Genomic DNA, 21,678 nt, shown 5'->3' on the forward strand with positions numbered 1-21,678 from the left:
CCTAAAAGTATGCTATATAGTTTCAGCATAGTGTGGAATTTAAGGGAAATGTAAAAGTTAAAGTTAGACCTATTTATACACTAACAGGTAAGAGAGCTATATTCGGCTGTGCCAAATATAATTCCGAACTTTTTTTTTTGAATTTTTTCCAATTTTTTTTTTCAAATTTATTAGTAAAAAAAAATTTATGACAAAAAAATTTTTTGGTGAAAAAAAAATTCGGGTTAAATTTTTTTCCCGATTTTGATAGGTCAAACTTCATTAATATCCATATTGTCTATATTAATGACTTAGTAATCCAGATATAGATAAAAACAAGTAAGAAAGTATGGTCGGTCAAGCCCGACCATATAATACCCTACACTAAGTAAAAGAGCAAAAACATTTTTCTTTTAGAATTTCAATAATTTATAGTTTTGAGTGATTTTCGGAAGTGGGGTTATATGGGGCTATGACCAATTATGGACCGATCACCATGACATTAGGTCGTGTGATTTATGTCTCAATGAAAGTTTACTATGTTGAATTTTGTGAGTATACCAACATTTTTAAGCGATTTATGCACGTTAAAGTGATTTTCGGAAGCGGGTCTATATGGGAGCTATGACTAATTATGGACCGATCGTAACAAAATTTAATGACATGAATTTTGTATATATAAAACTTATTTGGAGCGCATTGTGGAGATACATTTATAAATTAAACATTTATGACCGATAAAGTCCAATTTCGGAAGGATATTTGTATGGGGGCTAGGTGAAATAATGGACCGATTTCAGCCATTTGCAATAGGCTTGGTCCTTGGGCCTAAAAATAGATGTACTAAATTTGATCGAAATATCTTCAAAATTGCGATCTGTACTCTGCATACAAGGTTTACATGGACAGTCAGCTAGCCAACCAGACGGACGGACGGACATAGTTTAATCGACTCAGATAGTGATTCTATGTCGATCGGTATACTTTAAGGTGGGTGTTGGACTAATATTTTTGGGCGTTACAAACATCTGCACAAACGCATAATACCCTCTCCACTATGGTGGTGTAGGTTATAAATAGCCCAAAAATCGAGGTTGTACCGGTTTTTTCCTTATACATCATACTAAAAAATTTGTACATAAAAGTGTAATAATTTTGAAGGATGGAGTTTTAAAGTGGCTTGAAATTTTTCTCGAAATGAGTGTTGATCAAATTGTTCCAAATATTTGCAATCTTATTAAAATTTTTATACAAATTTTAGTTTTAGAATCTCAATAAATATGTAATAAAATCTTTATTTATTAACAACTCAATGAAATTTTCAACATTTTTTTTAAAATGGTCATTCTAAATTAAAAAATGTAAAAAAACTTGTCAAAAAAAGAATCTCGCAAATGGGAATTTTTACAATTTTGCCTTCGGGTCCACATGTCCTTCTTGGCTGGGCGTAGGGGCGACATATTCGAAAAATAGGACAGGTTTTTTATATTAAAATGTTCTCCATAAAGGTACCTTACAGAAAAATATAAAATTGGTGTATGTACTTTAAAGAAAGTTTATTTTTAATAAAAAAATAGTTAAGTCAATTTTTCGCCGAAAAACAGCAAAAATCAACTATTTTTTTAATATTTAAATTGAAAATCGTTTATTTCTGAAAACTCTTGTATTTTATTCATAACTTAGTTGTCTAACAAAAAAAAATCGAGTCCATTCGGTCCAAAAGTCCGACCTTTATTTTTAAAATAGCGGACCAAGGTACGGCAAAATTTTAAAATTTCAATTTTGAAAGAGATAAATAGCACGCGCAAGAAAGCGCTTTCCAAAAATATAAAAATCTTTGAAATCGGATGGGAAACAAAAAATTGCATGAGTTTAAAAATTTTACATGTCGAAGGTACCCCGTTTTGGTCCCCCATAACCCTGCCCCTGGATCATTTGTAGTGCCCATTCTAATACCTTAAAATTGGATACTCCTTGGCTGTTCGATAGAATGAGCCGTTTTGAAATGCCAGATTTATTTTCAAAAAATTTTGATTCTGCCAACTGTGCAACGCTCGACCACATGTTGCAATACCTGTTAGAACTTATTTACAATGAAGTGGTTGGGAAGTTTTGCCTCTCCAGGTTTTTAGTCCAGAACGTGCTCCGTCCGACAACTCATGTTTCGAAGACTCAGAACGCTCTCTTCACTTTGGAACATAATATCCGATATTTGCTTGCTTCGTTCTTGGCCACAAAAGATAGTTCTTTTGGCTCAGATTACACATGTTGCCAGAAAGAGGGGAGCGGTCATAGCTAATAAAGGACAATACTTTTAATAAATATATATTGTACAAATGTTTCAAAATAAAAGCTAAAAATTTTAAAAAATTCCGCATTTGTTTTATCTAATTCTACTCTTTGAAGTGAACATCCTTAATAAATTTCTTAAACAAATAATCCAAGAACTGTATAAATATTTACACAAACATTGTTATTTCCAAAACTAACTCTACAATATAATTTCTTTCTTTTAAAGTATTTTCTCTCTTAACAGAACATGCACTTTTAGAGACAACACTTATATAAGCCATCATCTTTGCAGTAAAAATTTCAACATTTTCAATTATTATTTTTTTGTTAAATCAACTTTGTTTAAAGGTTTAATTTTTATAATTGGTTTAAGGATGGATATGTATGTATGCATATGGTTAGATTAATGTAATGTTTTTATTAAATTTTGCTATTTCAACTAAAGGGTCAGGGGTGGTAGGTAGTTAGGTAGGGTAGGTATAGATATATGTTTGTGTATGTGTATTGGTATTAAAAACACAATTTCACATTTCACCACATAATCCTAGTAGTATTAATATGTAATAATAATAATTAAATATAATAATAATAATGAATTTAACAACCAAGACGACGACCAATTAACAAAAATAAAATGAAATTATTAAATAATATATAAATATATATTAATCTAACATCTGAAAGAAGAAAATTTAATTAGCACTCACTCTCACCTGCACTTCCAAAGCATGATAAGCTATAATAAGACCTAAAAGAATCACAGTCGAAACCGATATTAATGTTTTAAGCGCTGTGGAATAAAAGGATGCCTATAAAGATACAAAAAACAAAACATAAATAAGAAATCATTAATAAAAACAAGTAATTAATATTTATATTTATTACCTTTGTATATACCCCAGCGCTGCTTAATTCATTCTCGATAACCATCACAACAATACCAAACATGCCCATGACTAGAGCGTAATCACTTATGCGTTTACGCTTTTCAAATAAAGCTTTACGTTTCCCTAGTCGATAACCGACATTGGGTTTGTGTTTAGCGGAGTTTGTTGAGGGCTTCCGGGATGTATTACCGCCTGTTAAAGCACGTTCCTCCATATACCTGTTAGAGCGGAGAGCAAGAAACAACAAACAAAATATTTATGTAAAAAACAATTATTTCAACATTTATTGCCTATATCCGCTTAAATCGTAAAAGTGTTGGCTTTGTAGTTCGCTTGCATTTTTACAGTGTAAATTTGACATTTATTAGTAATAATTCACAATTCAATAAATAATTCCCTTTCACAAAGTCTCAAACAAAATTATCAAATAGGAAACAAAACTACTTAGACAGATTTGAATATTTAAGACAAACGATTTGTAAAAAATTAATCAAAAAAAAATTAAATGGCATTTTCTAAAAATATTAGAATTTTCTGTGGGGAATTCCATGGTTTGTGGGTTTTAAGTAAATTGGTTAAATTGGAAGTTTCAAAAAAACGTTAAATTTGGATAAAACCATTAAAAATTGGATAAAATATTTGTGTTGGAATTATCTATGTAATAACACCTATAAGAAAATAATGAGAACTTTATAGGTAAAGAATTTTTTCCAGGCAGTTTTTGACTAGAAATAAAAAAGTATAAAGTTAAAACTAGAATCGGTCAATATACTAGAGAAAGCATCCAGTAGTCTAATTCTGTATTAGTTCACTTTCTTCTAAAATTATTTCATTTGCTATAAATCCAATTTTAATTAAATCAAAATCAATATTACAAATAATTTTTAACATAATTATGACAACTGTTATTGACAATGCACCAAAGTATTTGAAAACGTATATTAAAGGTCCTACTTAAGTTTACTTATTCGATCAAATCAATTGTTTGAGTTTATTTCTCTTAAAATAACAACTTTCACCGTACATATAATCATTCCACCTACTGTATCGACAAGAATTACTCTTTTAATCGCATTTCAATAGCTTTGACATAACAAAACTCTTGTTTTTTTTCTCTGTACAAGATTTATAGATTACAAAAATGCTACGAAACGGGTTTGACAGTTTAGGAAATTGGTTCATTTCAGTACTTGTACATAGTACATATATTTTGCCATATACATTTGCTGGAGGATACAAAAAAGTAAAATCCTTTACTTTAATCATAAAATTGCGAATACATATTTTTAACATCACATACTGTGATTTTTATTATATTTTGTTTTCTTACTGCTGGTTTTTGGTTTCGGCAAACGAAAAAGGACAATAATGGAATGTCAAACTTAAACATTTATAGGTTACTTACTCTCACTCTTGCTAGCACACATTTTTAACTATGAAAATCGATTTTTGTTGATAAAAATTCTTGACATTTTACTACAAGAAAAAATAAAAAAAAAATAAATGTGAAATAGAGTATATGAGTGTGTCGGGGTCTTGTCTTCTACTTGATGAAATTGAGAACTGAACAGAATAAAAGTAAAATGAAAAAATATTGTAACAAACTGGCCAATAAAATATTGTTTTTAACGAGTTTCTCTCATGTTGTTAAGGAAATAAGGATTAAAGCTAATTTTATTTTAGAACAAGCAAGCAAAATTCTAGAGAGGGTCGGTCTTTTATTTTTTAAAGCAATTGTTGAGTAGTTGAGTAACAGGAAATATGTGAAAATTGTTGTAAATGAACCAGTGAAATTTATGTCATTGGTTGGTTACACATGTGGTCATTGTGCAAAATAAATTTTAGGGAAAAACGGCCCTTAACCAGACACATAAACAACAAGTATATAATGGTTTCTTTATAGTTGCTGTTGTTTGTTTTTTTTGGAAAAGGAAAGGGAATAATCGGTTTAAGTCCTGTGTTGTTAATACGTCAATAGGCTTGTAAAATATTAAACTAATGACCAAAGGCGTTCTGGCAAAAAATTACTTGTGTTGTGGTAGTCAGTAAAAAAAAAATAATACATACTTTCGAAGTGCTTCATTTGGAACACTTGTAAGTAGGTTATAAATATAGAAAGAAATTTTAATTGAATTTAAGATAATTTTTAGAAAATCACATACAGCAGTCTATAGCTTGCAAAAGAGTATTTTTGGATTTTTCAAATTAAAACAAGTAGGAGAAAATAGCAAAAACATTTTTCTTTTAAAATTTCAATAATTTATATTCGTGACTGATTTCCGGAAGTGGACCGATCTCTATGAGATTAGGCTGTGTGATTTATTTGTGTATGAAACTTATTTTTGTTAAATTATATTTTAAAGAGGCTTATTCTCGTTAAAGTGATTTTCTGTAGGGGGTCTTATATGGGAGCTATGACCAATTATGGACCGATCGTCATGAAATTAGGTGACATGACTTCCCTATACATAGGACTAATTTGAAACGAAATGCCTGCTAATCGAAATATCATCAAAATTGCGACCAGTCACAATTGCCAGTCAGTCAGCCAGACGGACGGACGGATGGACATTAGAGTGTCCCTTAGAATTAAATGTTTGAAATGTTGAAACGTTAACCGCTGAAAACTTTCGTAATGACCTAAAATACCAACAAACTATTTTTTAGCGTGTTCTAATGAGGGGCAGCCCGTGCCGAATTTCAATTTAGTTTTGTGGTGCATTAACAAGGGGAAAATGCCTTTTGTTTCAGTTTTTTTTTTATAAATTTTGCGATTTAATTTAAAAGAATAGAAATGTGTACATAATTGTTGTTCTATTAAGATAAAAAAGACAAACATTGGTTAAAAGATTTTAAAGTTATTAAAAAATCGTCAGGCCATTAACGTGTCTCAGGCCACTAGAACAAGAAATGTAGGAACAAAATTAACATATTTTGAGAAATATTAAAACAAAAGTTTATTTTTACTCTTAAGGGTTAATTTCCATTTTTCATGTAAATGCACCTCAAAACTAAATCGCAACTAAACCGTTCCAAAATTCTGAAAAATTTTTCTCTTATAAGGGGCACTCTAATGAACATGGTTATTATAAATTAACTCTGATGGTGGTTCTGCGTCGATCGGTACATTTTAAGGTGGGCGTTAGACTAATACTTTTGGGCGTTTCAAACATCTAATACCCTCCCCAATATGGTGATATCGAAAACATAGGCTTGATTTCACAGAATCTAGTTTGAATGTCACTTATTTTAAGTATGCATTAGACACATAAATTATGCATTTTATAATTAGTTAAGCAAGTGATTGTTCCATGAAATCCAAATTTTTTTAATTTTCTAAGCAAAACAAAATTGGTTTTAATACCTTAAACTACCATTTATGCCATTTAATACACCATGTTATTGTTTATAGACATTGTTTTTGTACAATATTAAATATTTTTTCTTTTGTGTTAATTAAACCACAACTTTGTTAAAGTTTAAACAAAACAATTTAATCGCGCATTAAAAACGTAACGCAATAGATGTTTTCATGTTACTGAAATCTTTCCAAAATAAACATTAATTCTTATCTCGACTGGCCGCGTGTACTTAGTGATTATTAATATATGCTTTGATACGATTATTTATAGTTTTTCTCAGTAGGAGTGTTTATTTTTGGCTTTAGAGATTAAAGAATTAACGAATTAAAGAGTGAGTCAAAAAACGTATACACACTATTCCAGCCAAAAGTTATTCTTGGTCAAACAAATTAATTTAATCATGTTAGCATTTAAAAATATGTCAGATATTATATTTTTTAAATCATAAATTTTCAACTTAGCATCATTCCAATATGCATTAAAGGCACTTGTGTAGTATTTACACAATAATGTAATTTTTTTACCACAGGAGGCAAATCCACCCAACTGTCGAGAACTCCGGAAAGGTATTGGGCATCCCAGGACATGTCCGATTTTAAACATAAGTGGATCATCTTGGCCAAAAAGTTAACAGAATCAACTATAAAATCTTTAATGTGAGAATTTCCGGAAAAAGTGGGTAATATTATAAATAACCAGTAATATGCCAACATTGTAATGCTTAATGAATTTGTACAATATTTGAATAAATTTACGTATTTTTGAGAAGTTTTATTTAACTTTATTCAAGTATAAGTTTTTGTTTAGCTCACTCTTTATTATATTTATACCCTACACCACCATAGTGGGGAGGGTATTATGCGTTTGTGCAGATGTTTGTAACTATTAGTCTAACACCCACCTTAAAGTATACCGATCGACTTAGAATCACTTTCTGAGTCGATTAAACGATGTCCGTCCGTCCGTCCGACCGTCTGGTTGGCTGGTTGTCCATGTAAACCTTGTGTGCAGAGTACAGGTCGCAATTTTGAAGATATTTCGATCAAATTTGGTACATATTACTTTTTCGCCCAAGGACCAAGCCTATTGAAACTGGCTGAAATCGGTCCATTATTTCACCTAGCCTCCATACAAAGTCCCCTCGAAATTGGACTTTATCGGTCATAAATGTTTAATTTGTTTATGTATCTACACAAATTTCGCTCCAAATAAGTTTTATATATACAAAATCCAAATTTTGTTACGATCGGTACATAATTAGTCATAGCTCCCATATAGACCCGCTTCCGAAAATCACTTTAACGTGCATAAATCGCTTAAAAATGTTGGTATACACACAAAATTCAACATAGTTAAATTTAATATAGTCATAAATCACACGACCTAATTTCAAGGTAATCGGTCCATAATTGGTCATAGCTCCCATATAAGGCCCACTTCCGAAAATCACTCATGAATATAAATTATTGATATTTTAAAAGAAAAATATTTTTACTCATTTACTTGGTGTAGGGTATTATATGGTCGGGCTTGACCGACCATACTTTGTTACTTGTTTAATAACTAGATTAGTATTAATTTTGTAATCTATGAATATGAATATTATTTGCACGATTATTTGTATCAACACCAAAAGAATGGAATGAATATTCGGTTTGTCAATTCGTTTGTAACAGAATAGAATTTTTTCCAGCAAGTGTCTAAGAAGATTTAGCTGAACTTATATTAATCATAACAAGGGTATCTGAATGATCAACTCGTTACTAAATAATCAAAAATTAAGCAAATTATATGTAATGTAATTTTAGGATTTTCATACCCAAAAAAAGGGTTGAATTCAATATTGATGTCCATATTTTAACATTTTGTGAAGGATAAAATAAAACATACCTCTGCTTTACTTAGAAGTAGTTCATGACTGGCTTCTAAAGAACTGCATGAGTTATTTGTATTCTAAACCCACAGAAAAGCCCACACGAAATGTGGAAAAGTTATATCACAAATAATCAATATAATTCTTATTCCCAAAAATCACTAAAGAACTAAATATTCAAGCACTTGCAAATATTGTAAGAATTTTACTGACGGGAAAAATAAAACTCTATTTTTAAGATTTTCAACCGAACTTTTATTTTTTTGTTGAAAAATAATTGTTAACTGTGGAGTTAAGATCGTTTTTTAAGATCACCATAGATTCTGAAAAAGCTCTTCAATATGAATATATTGGTATATGACAGTATACGACTCCGTGGACTCTAACATGGAGAATTTTTGAGTTTGAATTTTCTGGATAACTGTTATTTACGTTTCCTGCATTGTAAACTTGAAAAATATATGAAAATTTAATAAAAACTTTCTTAAAATTTTGTTGATAAATTATTGAATTAGAAATAGATTTTGAACATTTTTTTTTATTTTTTTTATTTGATTGAAATTATTATTAATAATATTTTTTATAGGTATAATAAAAATCAAAATATTATTTTTTTATAGGTCTATCAATAAAGATGAATTTATGAAACTTTTCCGGAAACCCTTCCATTAAGGTTTTTTTAAGCTTTCTGTAACATTGTTCGAACAGGTAGTCCATCTCCGTTTAAAATCTACCACACTTTTTTAGCCCTTTTTCGTGCTCTTTAATTACCTTTTAACACGAGTCCAATATCTCTCCACTGGATTTGCCTCTCAAATGTTTGGCTTCCCATACTTTATGGGAATATTTTCTGCTTTTGGGTCCTAAACTTTTCTGCAACATTCCCACGAGCATCCGCAACATAAAAATATTGACTCGGAAAGTTTTCCCGAACATACATTTCGTCATCCATTTGCATAATGGTATATTTTTTTTTATAAAATTTGACTTCAATTTTCGTACAGTGTCTTTGGCCTCTAAATTTTTAGCAGAGTTAATGTCAGGAACTTTTTCAGCCTTCTATGTGTTTAAGCCTGAGCTAACCGGAATGCATTCCTGCCGGATGTGTTGGGAGCTCTTTTGAAAATGCTTTCTATTTATTGCCTATAGAAACATCATATGGACCATTCCTTCTTTCTGAACCAGGTTTTCTATCGGACAAGTACTCCTGATACTGTTTAATACAATTGGAATAATTTTGATGGCAGACCTTTGATTGTTTGGCCAACTTTTTGTAGGACCAAGTTGGGTTTTGTTGAAAATATTTAATAATTTCAGTACGTACTTTTTTCTCTTCACTCATTTAATAACAACGAACATAATTGACATAAAACATAATAACTGACATGCTTTACAAAGGTAACTTGATCAAAAAAATCAAATAATACATGGATTAAAAGTTTTAATGAAAAACGTATGTTAACGTCTCCTTATATTACAAAAGTCAAACGAAGCAATTTGGTGGAGCCAGATACTTCGCTACTAAGCTTGCATTGTCAAAACTATCCTTTTTTCCAGTCAGTTCTTATGTTGAAAACCGAGCTAGATTGGCTGACTTAACTTTAGACTTTACTGTTCCTTCACTTTTATCAGTATTTCTCCATATTAGCCAAGTTAACGCGAAACATCAAATAAATAATATTTTAGCTCTGCTAAATATAACTAAGTCTCCTGGGCCAAATGGCACTAGACTTGAATATGTATTTTCGTCTATCAGATAACCTTTTCAGCATGTCTGTGAATTTCCAGCTTGTTGGGAAGCTAATCTAACGAAATTTAGTAAAGGAGAGGCTAATAACCCTGAAAACCGACCAATATATTGCTATTGCTTTTGTTTTATTCTAAAGACCATCATATTGATCTTTCGAATATCATTTGAAAATGTTTTCGGGTATATGGCCACAGCGGCTATTCTTAACAACGTGCATTCTAGACGCCCAATATTCACGTAGTTTATGGTATATTGGTATAAACTACGTGAATTCACTTGGCCCCACAGAAAGCAATAGAGAGCTGTCATATTACACGACAGGTCTATTTCAATAAGGTTAAGGTTACGGGCGCCATATAACACGTATCGCAATCCATATTTTTAAACCAAAAATCACGATCTCCATTGATCGTAATGTGATCCTGGTTTCATTTTTGAAGGCATAAAGTCCGATGATACCACCATCGTATAAACCGCACCAAACTATTAACTTTGTAGGGTCTATTGTGGATTGGTTCACTCCCTATTGGGCAATTTGGTTTATTCACAAAACCCGTTAAGCCAAAAATAAGCCTCATCGCTGAACACAATTTTGCGATAAAACAGTCGCCTAGAAGTTGCGCGAATCGATGACTGATTTTCAAAGTAAATTTGGATAATTTGGTAGCGTTGTTCAAACGCCAATCTAGTCATGATGATTTGCCAGAGTATACTGATCACAAATGTCAAATATGAACGCAGTATGACAGTTCGTTTGACAGTTAACTCTTTCGTAATTTCCATCGGGCTTAAAAAATACATTTATATAGTGTGTGCTATGTAAAATTCTACATACATATGGTCAATTCACAAGGTCTCTTATCAGTAATATTGTCATAATGTCCTAATATAACACGACTCGACGGATCGGCTTAACCGACTCTTAGACATTCGACGCACGTCTCTGCTTGTTGGTTACGATATCACAATAAACATAGCACACAAAGTAGTATTATTTTAGGACATTTTTTGCTTGAAAAACAATAAAAACCATTATGAAATATTAGGACATTATGACAATATGACATGATAAGAGGCCTTGTAAATTGACCAATAGTAAAAGTAAAAAACGTGGCTTTTGATTATCTCAGCCAATTGTGGGTCGATTTTCTCGATTTTATGTAGCAATCAAACCGGAACTATAGGCGATATATTCATGTATCATGTTTGTAAGTTATTTGGGGGATTCGGAAAGTTGATTTAAACATACAGGCGGACATACGGATATAGCTATATCGACTCTGCTATATATACAGATCAAGAATATATGTACTTTATGAGGCCGCAAATGAAAAATGATAAAACTACAAACGGAATGACAAACTTAGTTTTTGTCATTCGCACAAATGTTCCTGCAGTAATGAAAACAAAATTTTTGAATTGAGTTTTAAGAAAGACCAATAAAAAACCACTCTTTAACAATCCAACATTCACAAAAATCAATAGCCAAACACTCTTCTTAAAACTGCAAACATACCTACGAATATAAATAAATAAGTAAGAAACAATATTCCACTCTGTATTCACATTTCATATTCTGACCAGGTTTGCTACCACAATGAATTTAAATCAATTTCCTTTAATATCGACTACTTAGCCAGTCATTATTACAGCAATACAAAAATGAGCTGTGCGTTTGTGTGGCACAACAAGTGTGGCAAGTAAAAATATTAAAGTATAAAAATATTAATAATATAATAAACGACTATTAACTATTCGCATAAAAATAAAAGTGATAACCAGCCATCATTCCCTTAATGACATTGAAACTAAAAGACCGAAAGGACCAAAAACGGGCGAACGGATGTGAATGCATGTGAAAAATTTATAAGAAGTTTTTTTTTTGTTTTTCATTATTTTCTCATTTTTTTTTTGTATTTGGTATTTTATACATACATTTATTTATTTATTATTTTTATTATGTTACAAATACGGGCATGTTCATGAGAGGAGTATTTATATTAGGGTGGAACTTATTTTGAACTATTACGATGTTCAATACTCCAAAGGTTTAAGGTTTTTCGTCATCTGGAAATTCTATGATGAAAATTTGAGCAAATTTTGTTTTTGTTGGGTCAAAGTAAGGAGTGAGATCGAAAAGACCTTAACAAACGTTTTTCCTTAAAACTTTTAAGCCAAGTATTATTTGATTTTTTTCTTGAAGAAGTTACCTTTGAATTTGTTGTTAATCTGATTAAAATGAGTGACGAGAAAAAAGTAAGTACTAAAATTTTTAAATACTTTCAACGAAACCCAACTTAGTCCTACAAAAACTTGGCAAACAATCAAAGGTCTGCCGTCAAACTGAATGTTATTAAAAAGTATAGGGAGAACTTATCCGTTGATAGAAAACCTGGATCAGATAGAAAGAATTGTCCACATGATGTTTCTAAAGCCAATAAATAGAAAGCATTTTTAAATGAGCTTCCAACATATCCCGTAGGAAAGCAGTCCGGTTAGCTTAATACTCAAATTATTTGGTACGAAAAGTTAAAACAAATGCAGGTATAAAAACACAAAAGTCTCAAAAAGTTCCTGACAGGAACACTGCTAAAAATTTAGAGGCCAAAGACAGAGCACGTAAATTGAAGTCAAATTTTATACAAAAAATATACCTGCTGCATGATGGAAGACAAAACGTATGTTCTGAAAATTTTTTCGCAGTTTCTGGGTCAATATTTTATGTTAGGGCTACTCGAGGGAATGTTGTAGAAAAGTTTAGGACCCAAAAGCATAACATTTCCTCAAAATGTTCTTGAAACGAAGCCAACAATTTTTTAAAAATACCAAAATTTACATCAAGCAAGAGGATGTTTCCATTCATAAGACTTCTTAATGAGGCCACTTATTTTTGGCCTGATTTGGCATCCTGTCGATATGGTAAGCAAGGTCTTGTGTAGTACAAGTACAGTAATATATTATTTATTCCAATGAAGACAAATCCTCCAAACTGCCAGGAGCTAAGACCAGTGGAGAGATATTTGTTAAAAGAGAATTAAAGAGCACAAAAAAGGTGTCCAAAAGTGTGGTAGATTTTAAACGGAGATGGACTACGTGTTCGAACAAAGTGACAGAAAGCACTATAAAAACCTTAATTGAAGGATTTCCGAAAAGGTTCATATTTTTTGTAAATTGTAATAATAATTTAAAAAAAAACTGTAGGTTTTGTAGTTTCTTTTTTATTAACATTTATGTATGTTAAGATTTCTTCGATCTCACTCCTTAGTTTTGGCCTTCTATGGGGACTTGAACTGTACTGAATTTGATTGAGTGATAAATTTCTTAAAACTTTTCTGAGTTAGCTCTAAATCCAAAAAGTACAAAATAAGTGCCAGGCTAATGTGTATAGATAGCATTTTACATAAATGTGTAATTGTGTTGATGTTGTAGTTGTTGCTGTTGAATGTGAGAAATGTAAAAATGTCCATTACAAAATGTTGCTGTTGTTGTTGCTGTTGCTGTTTTGATCACATACGAACATATTTTTTATGCAACATGAACAACATCCGCCATTATTTTTAAATAACATATACACAGTCACATACAATACAATACGTAGATCCCAGCAGTTAAGCAAGTAGTCAATGTATCCTTTATAGACAGTAGTTGTCATTAATGTCGTATCACTTGGCTGATTCCAATTCTTTGGATTGCAGAGAGAAGACAGTTGGTAATCTAGCATGAAGACAATTGTCACTAAGGAATCTAGAGTGTAGTCACTGTAAACGTTTTGTGAGTAATCCGTACAAACTTGTTATAATTCTCATACAGTTTATTTTTGCTTAAGTATACTGATGTCCCATGTAACATAGCGTGGAGTCAATAGGCACTTAATTGTCTCTTAGTAACCTATAGTGAAGTCACTTTAAATGTTTATTTTGTACTGAACTTTAAAAAGTACTTATTTTACCCAACAGAAGCAATCTATTGGAGAGTTGTCGAAGGAAAGTTTGTTGGACTGCCTGTGGTCTATGACAATTTTTAAGCTGACTATTTGAGGTCATTTACATGTTAAAATAACTTATCAAGTAACGAATCAGGTAGCTAGTAGAGTAACTGACGCTATTTAACCAGTATATGAATCCAATGCGGTGACTACTTTGGACCAGCAATTAGACAGTCCCATTGTAATCCAAAAGCTTCCATTGCTTGTGTTAAAATAACTAGTCACGTAGCTAGTTATTTAACTAGTTGTCACCCTAAATGATGGGTAAAATCACTAGATTTGGACAGTCTTTCAGAACTGCTGGGATGCTTATAAGCAGCAGCTTACCAACCAACACACTTATGCACGCACGCATATTTATTCAGACTTATATACACATGCTTTCTCATCATCACAGAGAGTCACACTTAAATGTTCTAACCAACACGTTCGCACATTTTACAGGACGAACGTAAAAGTTCAAGTATTTATACATACATGTGTGACTGAGTGTGTGCGTATGTGCTGGTGTACTTATGTATGTTTGTGTGTAAAAGGACTAGTGCTAGTGTTTGGTTGCTATGTGTGTGAGTATGTCTATAGATTTGAGCTTGTGGTTTTATGTAAAAAAGTTTCTTTTTTGGTTTGGTTTTTATAATTTTTTGTTTTCCGTTTGTTTTTTTTTTTCATTTGCAAGTTGTTTGTGTAGTATTTGGTAGCAGGAATTTTTCCATTTGTTTGTTACTCCTGACACATTTATACTTGCTGTCCATTTATGCATTCATACTATTTATTGCTTCTATGTTTGCTGTTGTTTTAAACAGTAGTTTCAATGATGCTGTTTTTTTGTTGTTGTTTGCTTTTGCATTCTGAGAATTGTCTTGATTGGATTTAAAAAAGGCTTATGGATTTAACGAGATTGTAGTCAAAAGCCACAGTATATTCATATTTGTAAACTAAGCTCAGTTGTAGTATGTACGTGCAATTAAATGGATTGTTTTTAAAGGACTACAATTAAACGGAAAATCGAAGAAGTGCAAACATAAAAAAAGTTTGGTTATATCAGCTGACTTAATGTTTAAATCTCATTTCAAGTTTTACTGCGAAGACACTTGGAATATAATCAATAAGATAAGAGAATCAAATTAGCAGTCAATTTAGCTAAAATCAAAATAAAATAAAAAAAAATAAAATCAAAATACAGAGTAGCACTCGAGACTCAAAGAAGTGACTGTTACAGACTCGTTATGAAGCTGACATTGCTACTACCTCAATAGTCGCAAAACCTTAAAAAAACCTGATATGATCTCCTTAAGAGAACGAGACAAAATTTTCGTAAGCATTTGCCCAAAAAGTCTGCAAAATTTTTGATTTTGCAAAAAAAGAATTCAAAAATTGTATGTTTTGAGTTACAAAACATATATTTTGATAGATATCCAAATCGCATCCCACTAAGCGACCAAATAGGTCTTCAAGGAAAATATCCAAGCTTACTTTTGAGAAAAAAGGCCCATTTTGAAAAAAAATTAAAAAAGTTTTTGATTTCGGAAAAAAACATTAAAAAGTTTTTATTTTTATTTTTTTTCAAAAAATTTAAGAAATAGCTATCTAAAATATTTAGGACACATTTTGCTAAGAACAATAGGTAACAAGTTACATGGATGAGAAAAAACACCTGCTTGGCAAAATTTAAAATTTTGACCCCCTCTAACTAGAGAGTTTTCGACCTTGTTGACAAATTTTGTCTGAATTACTATCCAATAGAACTAACCTTGGTGCAAATTTCATCCCGATCGTAAGACATAGATTTCAAAAGTTTGTTCACTTGACATGAAATCCCTCATATACACAAAGAAAACTGATTCGTAGTAGCAACTGAATTTATAGTTGAGGCTACACAATTTTAGAAATGTGATTTTTGAACATTAGAGAGCTGTTGATTCTCTATTTAATAAGGAATATATTCCTGAATTTCTCTACTGATTTCAAGTGAACATTTGCAAATTTCTGTGGCTTTCTTATACAAAATAAATAGTTTTTTGGAGTGGAGAAAAACATTCATTATTCGACAAATGAATAAACACTCCGGAACGCCCCGAGTCTTATGAAGAAGAACTTTTATTTTCCCAAACAATTATCTTGTCAAACAATTTGTCCGTTCGAAAAAAAACCTTACAGAATCAATAATATGCTGGTCCGATTTAGCCGCGGCATATTGTACTAGATCTACTTATTCACATTCATTCCCACTACAATTGAATCTGTGTTCTGGAGCAACGCGAATATCTCTCAGCCAAAAATTGTCAAGCCAGCGACAGCTTTATCAGCCGAAAGTTTTGTTTTAATTAGAAAAGTAATTTCGAAGATAGAACACATCACATCACTTGTTTATATGAATGTATGAATGAATTTTAAACAAATCTGATATAAAAATATAGTTAATTAATAGCAGCAGAGATGCTTATGCGCTAGTTCACAGAGAGAGCCTAATTGGGGTCAATTTATCTTTCGTAGGACAACGCTACGTTAAATCATCAGCTTCCTTCTATATAAAGTATTAGAACTATAATCGGTCCATATCACTTTGAAACTAGATCCCCTTAGGGAAAGTAAACTACAAATGAGTATAGTTGTCGCTATAACAAAAAAGTTAAAATAAGTCGCAGTACTGTCACAAACCTTATGCTGGAAATAAGAATAAAAGACGCAAACTAACGGATAAAACAATAATTCAGCTATTTTCTGAACGTAAGACAAATTTTAGCATTATAATTTATTAAATAAATGAAAATTATATTAATTCACTAAACTTAATGAACAGCACACAAAATTATGATATTTTTTTAATAAATGGTCTTTCGAAACTTTAGCTAATATTATGTCCTACGAACCACTGTACTATATGATTGAATATGTGTGTATATATGTACATGACATCTACATGTATGAGTAAGTACTTTCTGTATATGTGAGCATGTGATTATTCAGTTTTTAAATTATATGAAACATTTCTCATATTGATAGACAAATGTAGTGCTAGTTAAACTACATACAAAAACAAAAATATTTTTTTTTTCTCCCACTATTGCATTTGTTTGCTGTTTGTTGGTTGTACGAATTGGTGTAAAGGAAATCGTATGAACATGGAGGAGAGCAAAATTGTAAGATACAGAGAGCAAAAAAAAAACAGAACTTTTTAACAAATGTTTATGTGGTAACACAGTTGGAAATGTTCTGTTCCATGTAGTTCAGTGTATAAGTTCGAATAAACTGATGATATAGAAAGTTTTGCAAAATGTTACTGTATTTATGAGTTTGCTGAAAATGGCAATATATACTTTCATAAACCTTTCAGAACTTTATTTGTGTAATGGAAAAAAACTAAATTGTAAATAGGAAAAAAATGTATAGGCGAAAATAAGTTATGATTTTTTCACAGTATGATTTTGATATTTTTAATATGTGAATAAAAGAAAAGTTCCTTAATAAATAAATATCAAGAAATTATAGGCAAAATAAATTACATAAAGATGGCAATGATAAAGGCCATGTTAGCATTTATGAAAGTTTATGATATTATTTCGCAAAATATCTGATTTTTTTTAGTTAGTTTTTGGTGAGCAAAAACTTTTTTTTTCGAGATTTAATTGAACTCTGCTGCAATAAACTATACAGTCGGTTTTTTTTCATATCGAATTATTAGATTTTTTCTAATAACTAATATTTAAAGGCATATAACAACTTCCAATTGGCTAATAAATTTGTTTGGGTTGTTATTGATTCCCCGCAATTTCAAATCATTAACTTTGTATATTTCTGTACTTTTCAGTTAAGTGAGTTTTTCTTTTTAAAGTTTAATTAATTGTTCTGTTTTACTAAGAACTTTCCAATAATTCTAATTTAAACTAAGTACCAAGTTTTTGAAACTAGTAAAAGTTATGAGTAATTTTTCTATAAGCCAATTAAACTCATATAAGTAAGTGACAATATACATACTAGTAACCTAGTATGTACTTTAATAAGTTCTGATATAATTCCTTTTTTAGATACGTGCCAGCTTTACAGTTTTTTATGTATTAACAGATTTTTGATTTCGGACAATCAAACAATGAGGAGATATTTAAATCCGTATTGTAATTTTTGGTCTATAAAAGTGTTGCATGTAAACAGGCAACATTTTTCGAACGTTGCTGCCTCTAGGAGTTACACGAATATTTATGTATCATGCCGCTCTATTGCTTGTTAACCTGGTGGAGTAACTTTTGTTCCAAATGAACTGTTTATTTACTATATTGTAAGCTTTTACAGCAAGTAGCATTAACAAAAGCATTGTTTTGCTTACGTTCATTTATTTTGTATCCGAATGAGAATTCTTATTTGCTGGTTTATTTGTATTGAGTTGTAACTGTCTATCGATATTATCAAAATAACTTGGTCAAACAGAAGGTCGGTTGTCAAATTATATGCAGTTATCTTTGAAATGTGCGATCTCTAGTTTAACTGGAAGGTTAACATGGCCGGACAGACCGACATCGTTAAATCGATTCTGGAAGTTATTGTCGTTCACAATTTCTGAAAGCTAAGACTTTTACATAAGTTTTATGTAATTTAGGCAGTCTAGTAGATATTTTCATAGTTATTTACATTTCTTGCAATCAGCATATTATATTTCTATTGTATATCAAGCAAATTATGTTACATTGCGTATGAGTAATATTTAATTAACACTTATGTATACGCACTGATATCATTATTAAATAATCCTGAAAGTATGCACTACTTTTAATTATTGTATTTGCACATACTGCATATCTTACCACATAACTTATGAGGAATATTAAATTCATATAATTGACAAAACGAAATATTTCGATAAAATTAATAAAGTTTTGAACCTTTGCTCTTTTTATAATATTAGAACACAAAATTTTAAGTTCTTCAGATGTTCATCGAAATTCACTTTAATTTGTTTTTAATATTGGTTCAAAGTTCATATATTTTAATAACATTAGAAATGGAGATTTCATAATTTTTGATCACATATTAAAACTAGATTTTAAAGTTTTTATATATAGAAAGACAATAGTTGGTACGATTAAGGTCCTTAAAAAGGATTTATCGAAATTCGTGTAAAATTAGTGGAATAAGAAGTATATTTTTATTCAATATTTAAAATATATTACAACATTTTGATACCAATACATATAATTTATCATAGTATGTTATTATTTTTATCACTCAATATCATTTCTATATTAAGTTTTAAAAATCATCCAATAAGAAAAAATCATGAAAATATTAAATTTAAAAATTTAATTTTCACAATTCACATTTTTCTTTGAAAATTTCCATAATTTATATTTTTGAGTGATTTTCGAAAGTGGGCCCTTTATGGGGGCTATGACCAATTATGGACCGATCATCATAAAATTAGGTCGTGTGATTTATGTCTATATGAGAGCTTACTATGTTGAATTTTGTGAGTATACCAACATTTTTAAGCGATTTATGCACGTTAAAGTGATTTTCGGAGCTATGACTAATTATGAACCGATCGTAAAAAAATTTGGTGACATGAATTTTGTATATATAAAACTTATTTGGAGCGCAATTTGTGGAGATACATATATAAATTAAATATTTATGACCGATAAAGTCTAATTTCGGAAGGACATTTGTAAGGGGGCTAGGTGAAATAATGGACCGATTTCAGCCAGTTTCAATAGGCTAGGTCCTTGGGCCAAAAAAATAATATGTACCAAATTTGATCGAAATATCTTCAAAATTGCGACCTGTACTCTGCGCACAAGGTTTACATGGACAGCCAGCCAGCCAACCAGACGGACGGACGGACATCGTTTAATCGTCTCAGAAAGACACCCACTATGATGGTGTAGGGTATACAAAGTTAAAAATGAATGATACGAGTTCTGTCTCCATAACGTGAAAAACATTTTAATTTAAAAATTCGCTTGAGTGAAATGCCAATTTAGCCCAAAGATATTTTTATTTTGATAGAGAATTTAGGTATAAATCTATATAGATATTTTAAATAATACTTTAAGGAACATTTGATGGTATCAGTTAATATTTTCGACATATTTTTTCCTTACATTATGGTTAAAATAATAATGCACAATATGTAGTGATATGTATTTTAACCCTTTGTCGACCGACGGTACTTATAAGCACCATAACAATAATAAGCTTACAAAATGAAAACAAAACATATTTTGACCCTTTTTCAAAAGTATTTTGAAGTACACTATCATCTTTGGAGCTTTCCCAGAATAAAGGTATATTATTTCATGTTCTCATTGTGGTGATTATTTATGTTGTAATGATAAAATGTACTATTTCGTAAAATACCATAAAATTGATTTGTAATAGAAAATATTATAAAAGTTACAAAACTAATCAATATATTAAAAAAATTTAAACAAAAATCTATGAGTTTTTTTTATCTTTTGGCTGATGCTGATGCAACGGTTCCAGGTCCCTTTGAGGTCCTTCACAAACTTCCTGAATTCCTTATTTTCAATATTTCATAAAAAAATAAAACTTTTTCACCGATTTAAAGCCTTGGTCCTCAAGGGATTAAAACATCATTGCTTAAATGATATTGTTTAGATTTATTATCCTTTTTGCTTCGGAAAAGGTTTTTGATGTACAGGCATATCCCGGTATAACGAACGATATGTCGTTAGTCCCATTCGTTAAATCGAAAAATTCGATATATCGAGATTTATTTTTTGTATAAGTATTAAGTGGTGTGACATTAGCTTGAATCGAGTCATTACCAAGGATTAATAAAGCCTTCATTGAAAGGGATGTCGGTTCTAAAATTGATCCTACCATTAAAAATATCCATTATTTCAATGAAGGTAATTTACAACAACACTTTGTTACGTAAAGAGCGGCGTTTGCCTTTCAACGTAATAATTTAATCTTCATTCTTTATCATTATATGGATTTTTTCTGAAAATGGGCGGGAATGTATAAGTGGGCGTGACACATATCATACAATATAAATTGTTATTTTCCAATATCTGGAGAGCTATAATTGTGAAAGTCTTCAAACTATACATGAAGCAATATCGTATCACTGAATGAAGTTTAACCAAAAAATGGCAGGGAAAGGTACAGGGGGTTAGTCACCTCCCATAAAAAGTCACCATAATTAACTTATTTACCATGTTTTAACAAAATTGACGGGTAAGGTCTAATGCCTTGTCGTCCATTTTTATTTCCTCCATATCCAATGAGGCAATAACGTATAATACAGATTCACAGAAAATATAATGAAATCCAAACACTGCCGGGTACAAACAAATTAATATAGAGAGTGTGTATTTATATGTTTCGTACAAAATGTGTACATGTAAATAAATAGGAAATAAAGATTTCAATAAAGTTGTTAAGGAATATATGTATTTCTAAAACATGTTTCCTTTACACTTGCATGAGGTTTTACTGGTAAATGGAATGAATGGTTTAGAATATATTCTTTTTCTTTTTTTTCTTTTTTTTTTGCTTTATCATGTAAATGCACCCTTGATGTGATTACACAT

At 30.6% G+C, this 21,678-nt stretch overlaps 1 protein-coding gene across 11 annotated transcripts in view; it reads right to left on the bottom strand.

Moving 5' to 3' along the window:
• Positions 1-21,678, bottom strand: part of SK (small conductance calcium-activated potassium channel) — a 557,031-nt gene that overhangs the window by 184,789 nt on the left and 350,564 nt on the right. For 7 of the 11 annotated variants that reach the window (XM_065507379.1, XM_065507378.1, XM_065507376.1 and 4 more), the window contains exons 5-6: positions 3,157-3,376; positions 2,979-3,080 (exon numbers count right to left, since the gene is read on the bottom strand). In XM_065507379.1, coding sequence (XP_065363451.1) covers positions 2,979-3,080; positions 3,157-3,376 — 322 coding nt within the window. The remainder of the gene's footprint in view (positions 1-2,978; positions 3,081-3,156; positions 3,377-21,678) is intronic. The other 4 variants (XM_065507377.1, XM_065507374.1, XM_065507369.1 and 1 more) reach the window with 1 other exon arrangement.

The sequence above is a fragment of the Calliphora vicina genome, chromosome 4, assembly GCF_958450345.1.
Source record: "Calliphora vicina chromosome 4, idCalVici1.1, whole genome shotgun sequence".
NCBI classification, from domain to species: Eukaryota; Metazoa; Arthropoda; class Insecta; order Diptera; family Calliphoridae; genus Calliphora; species Calliphora vicina.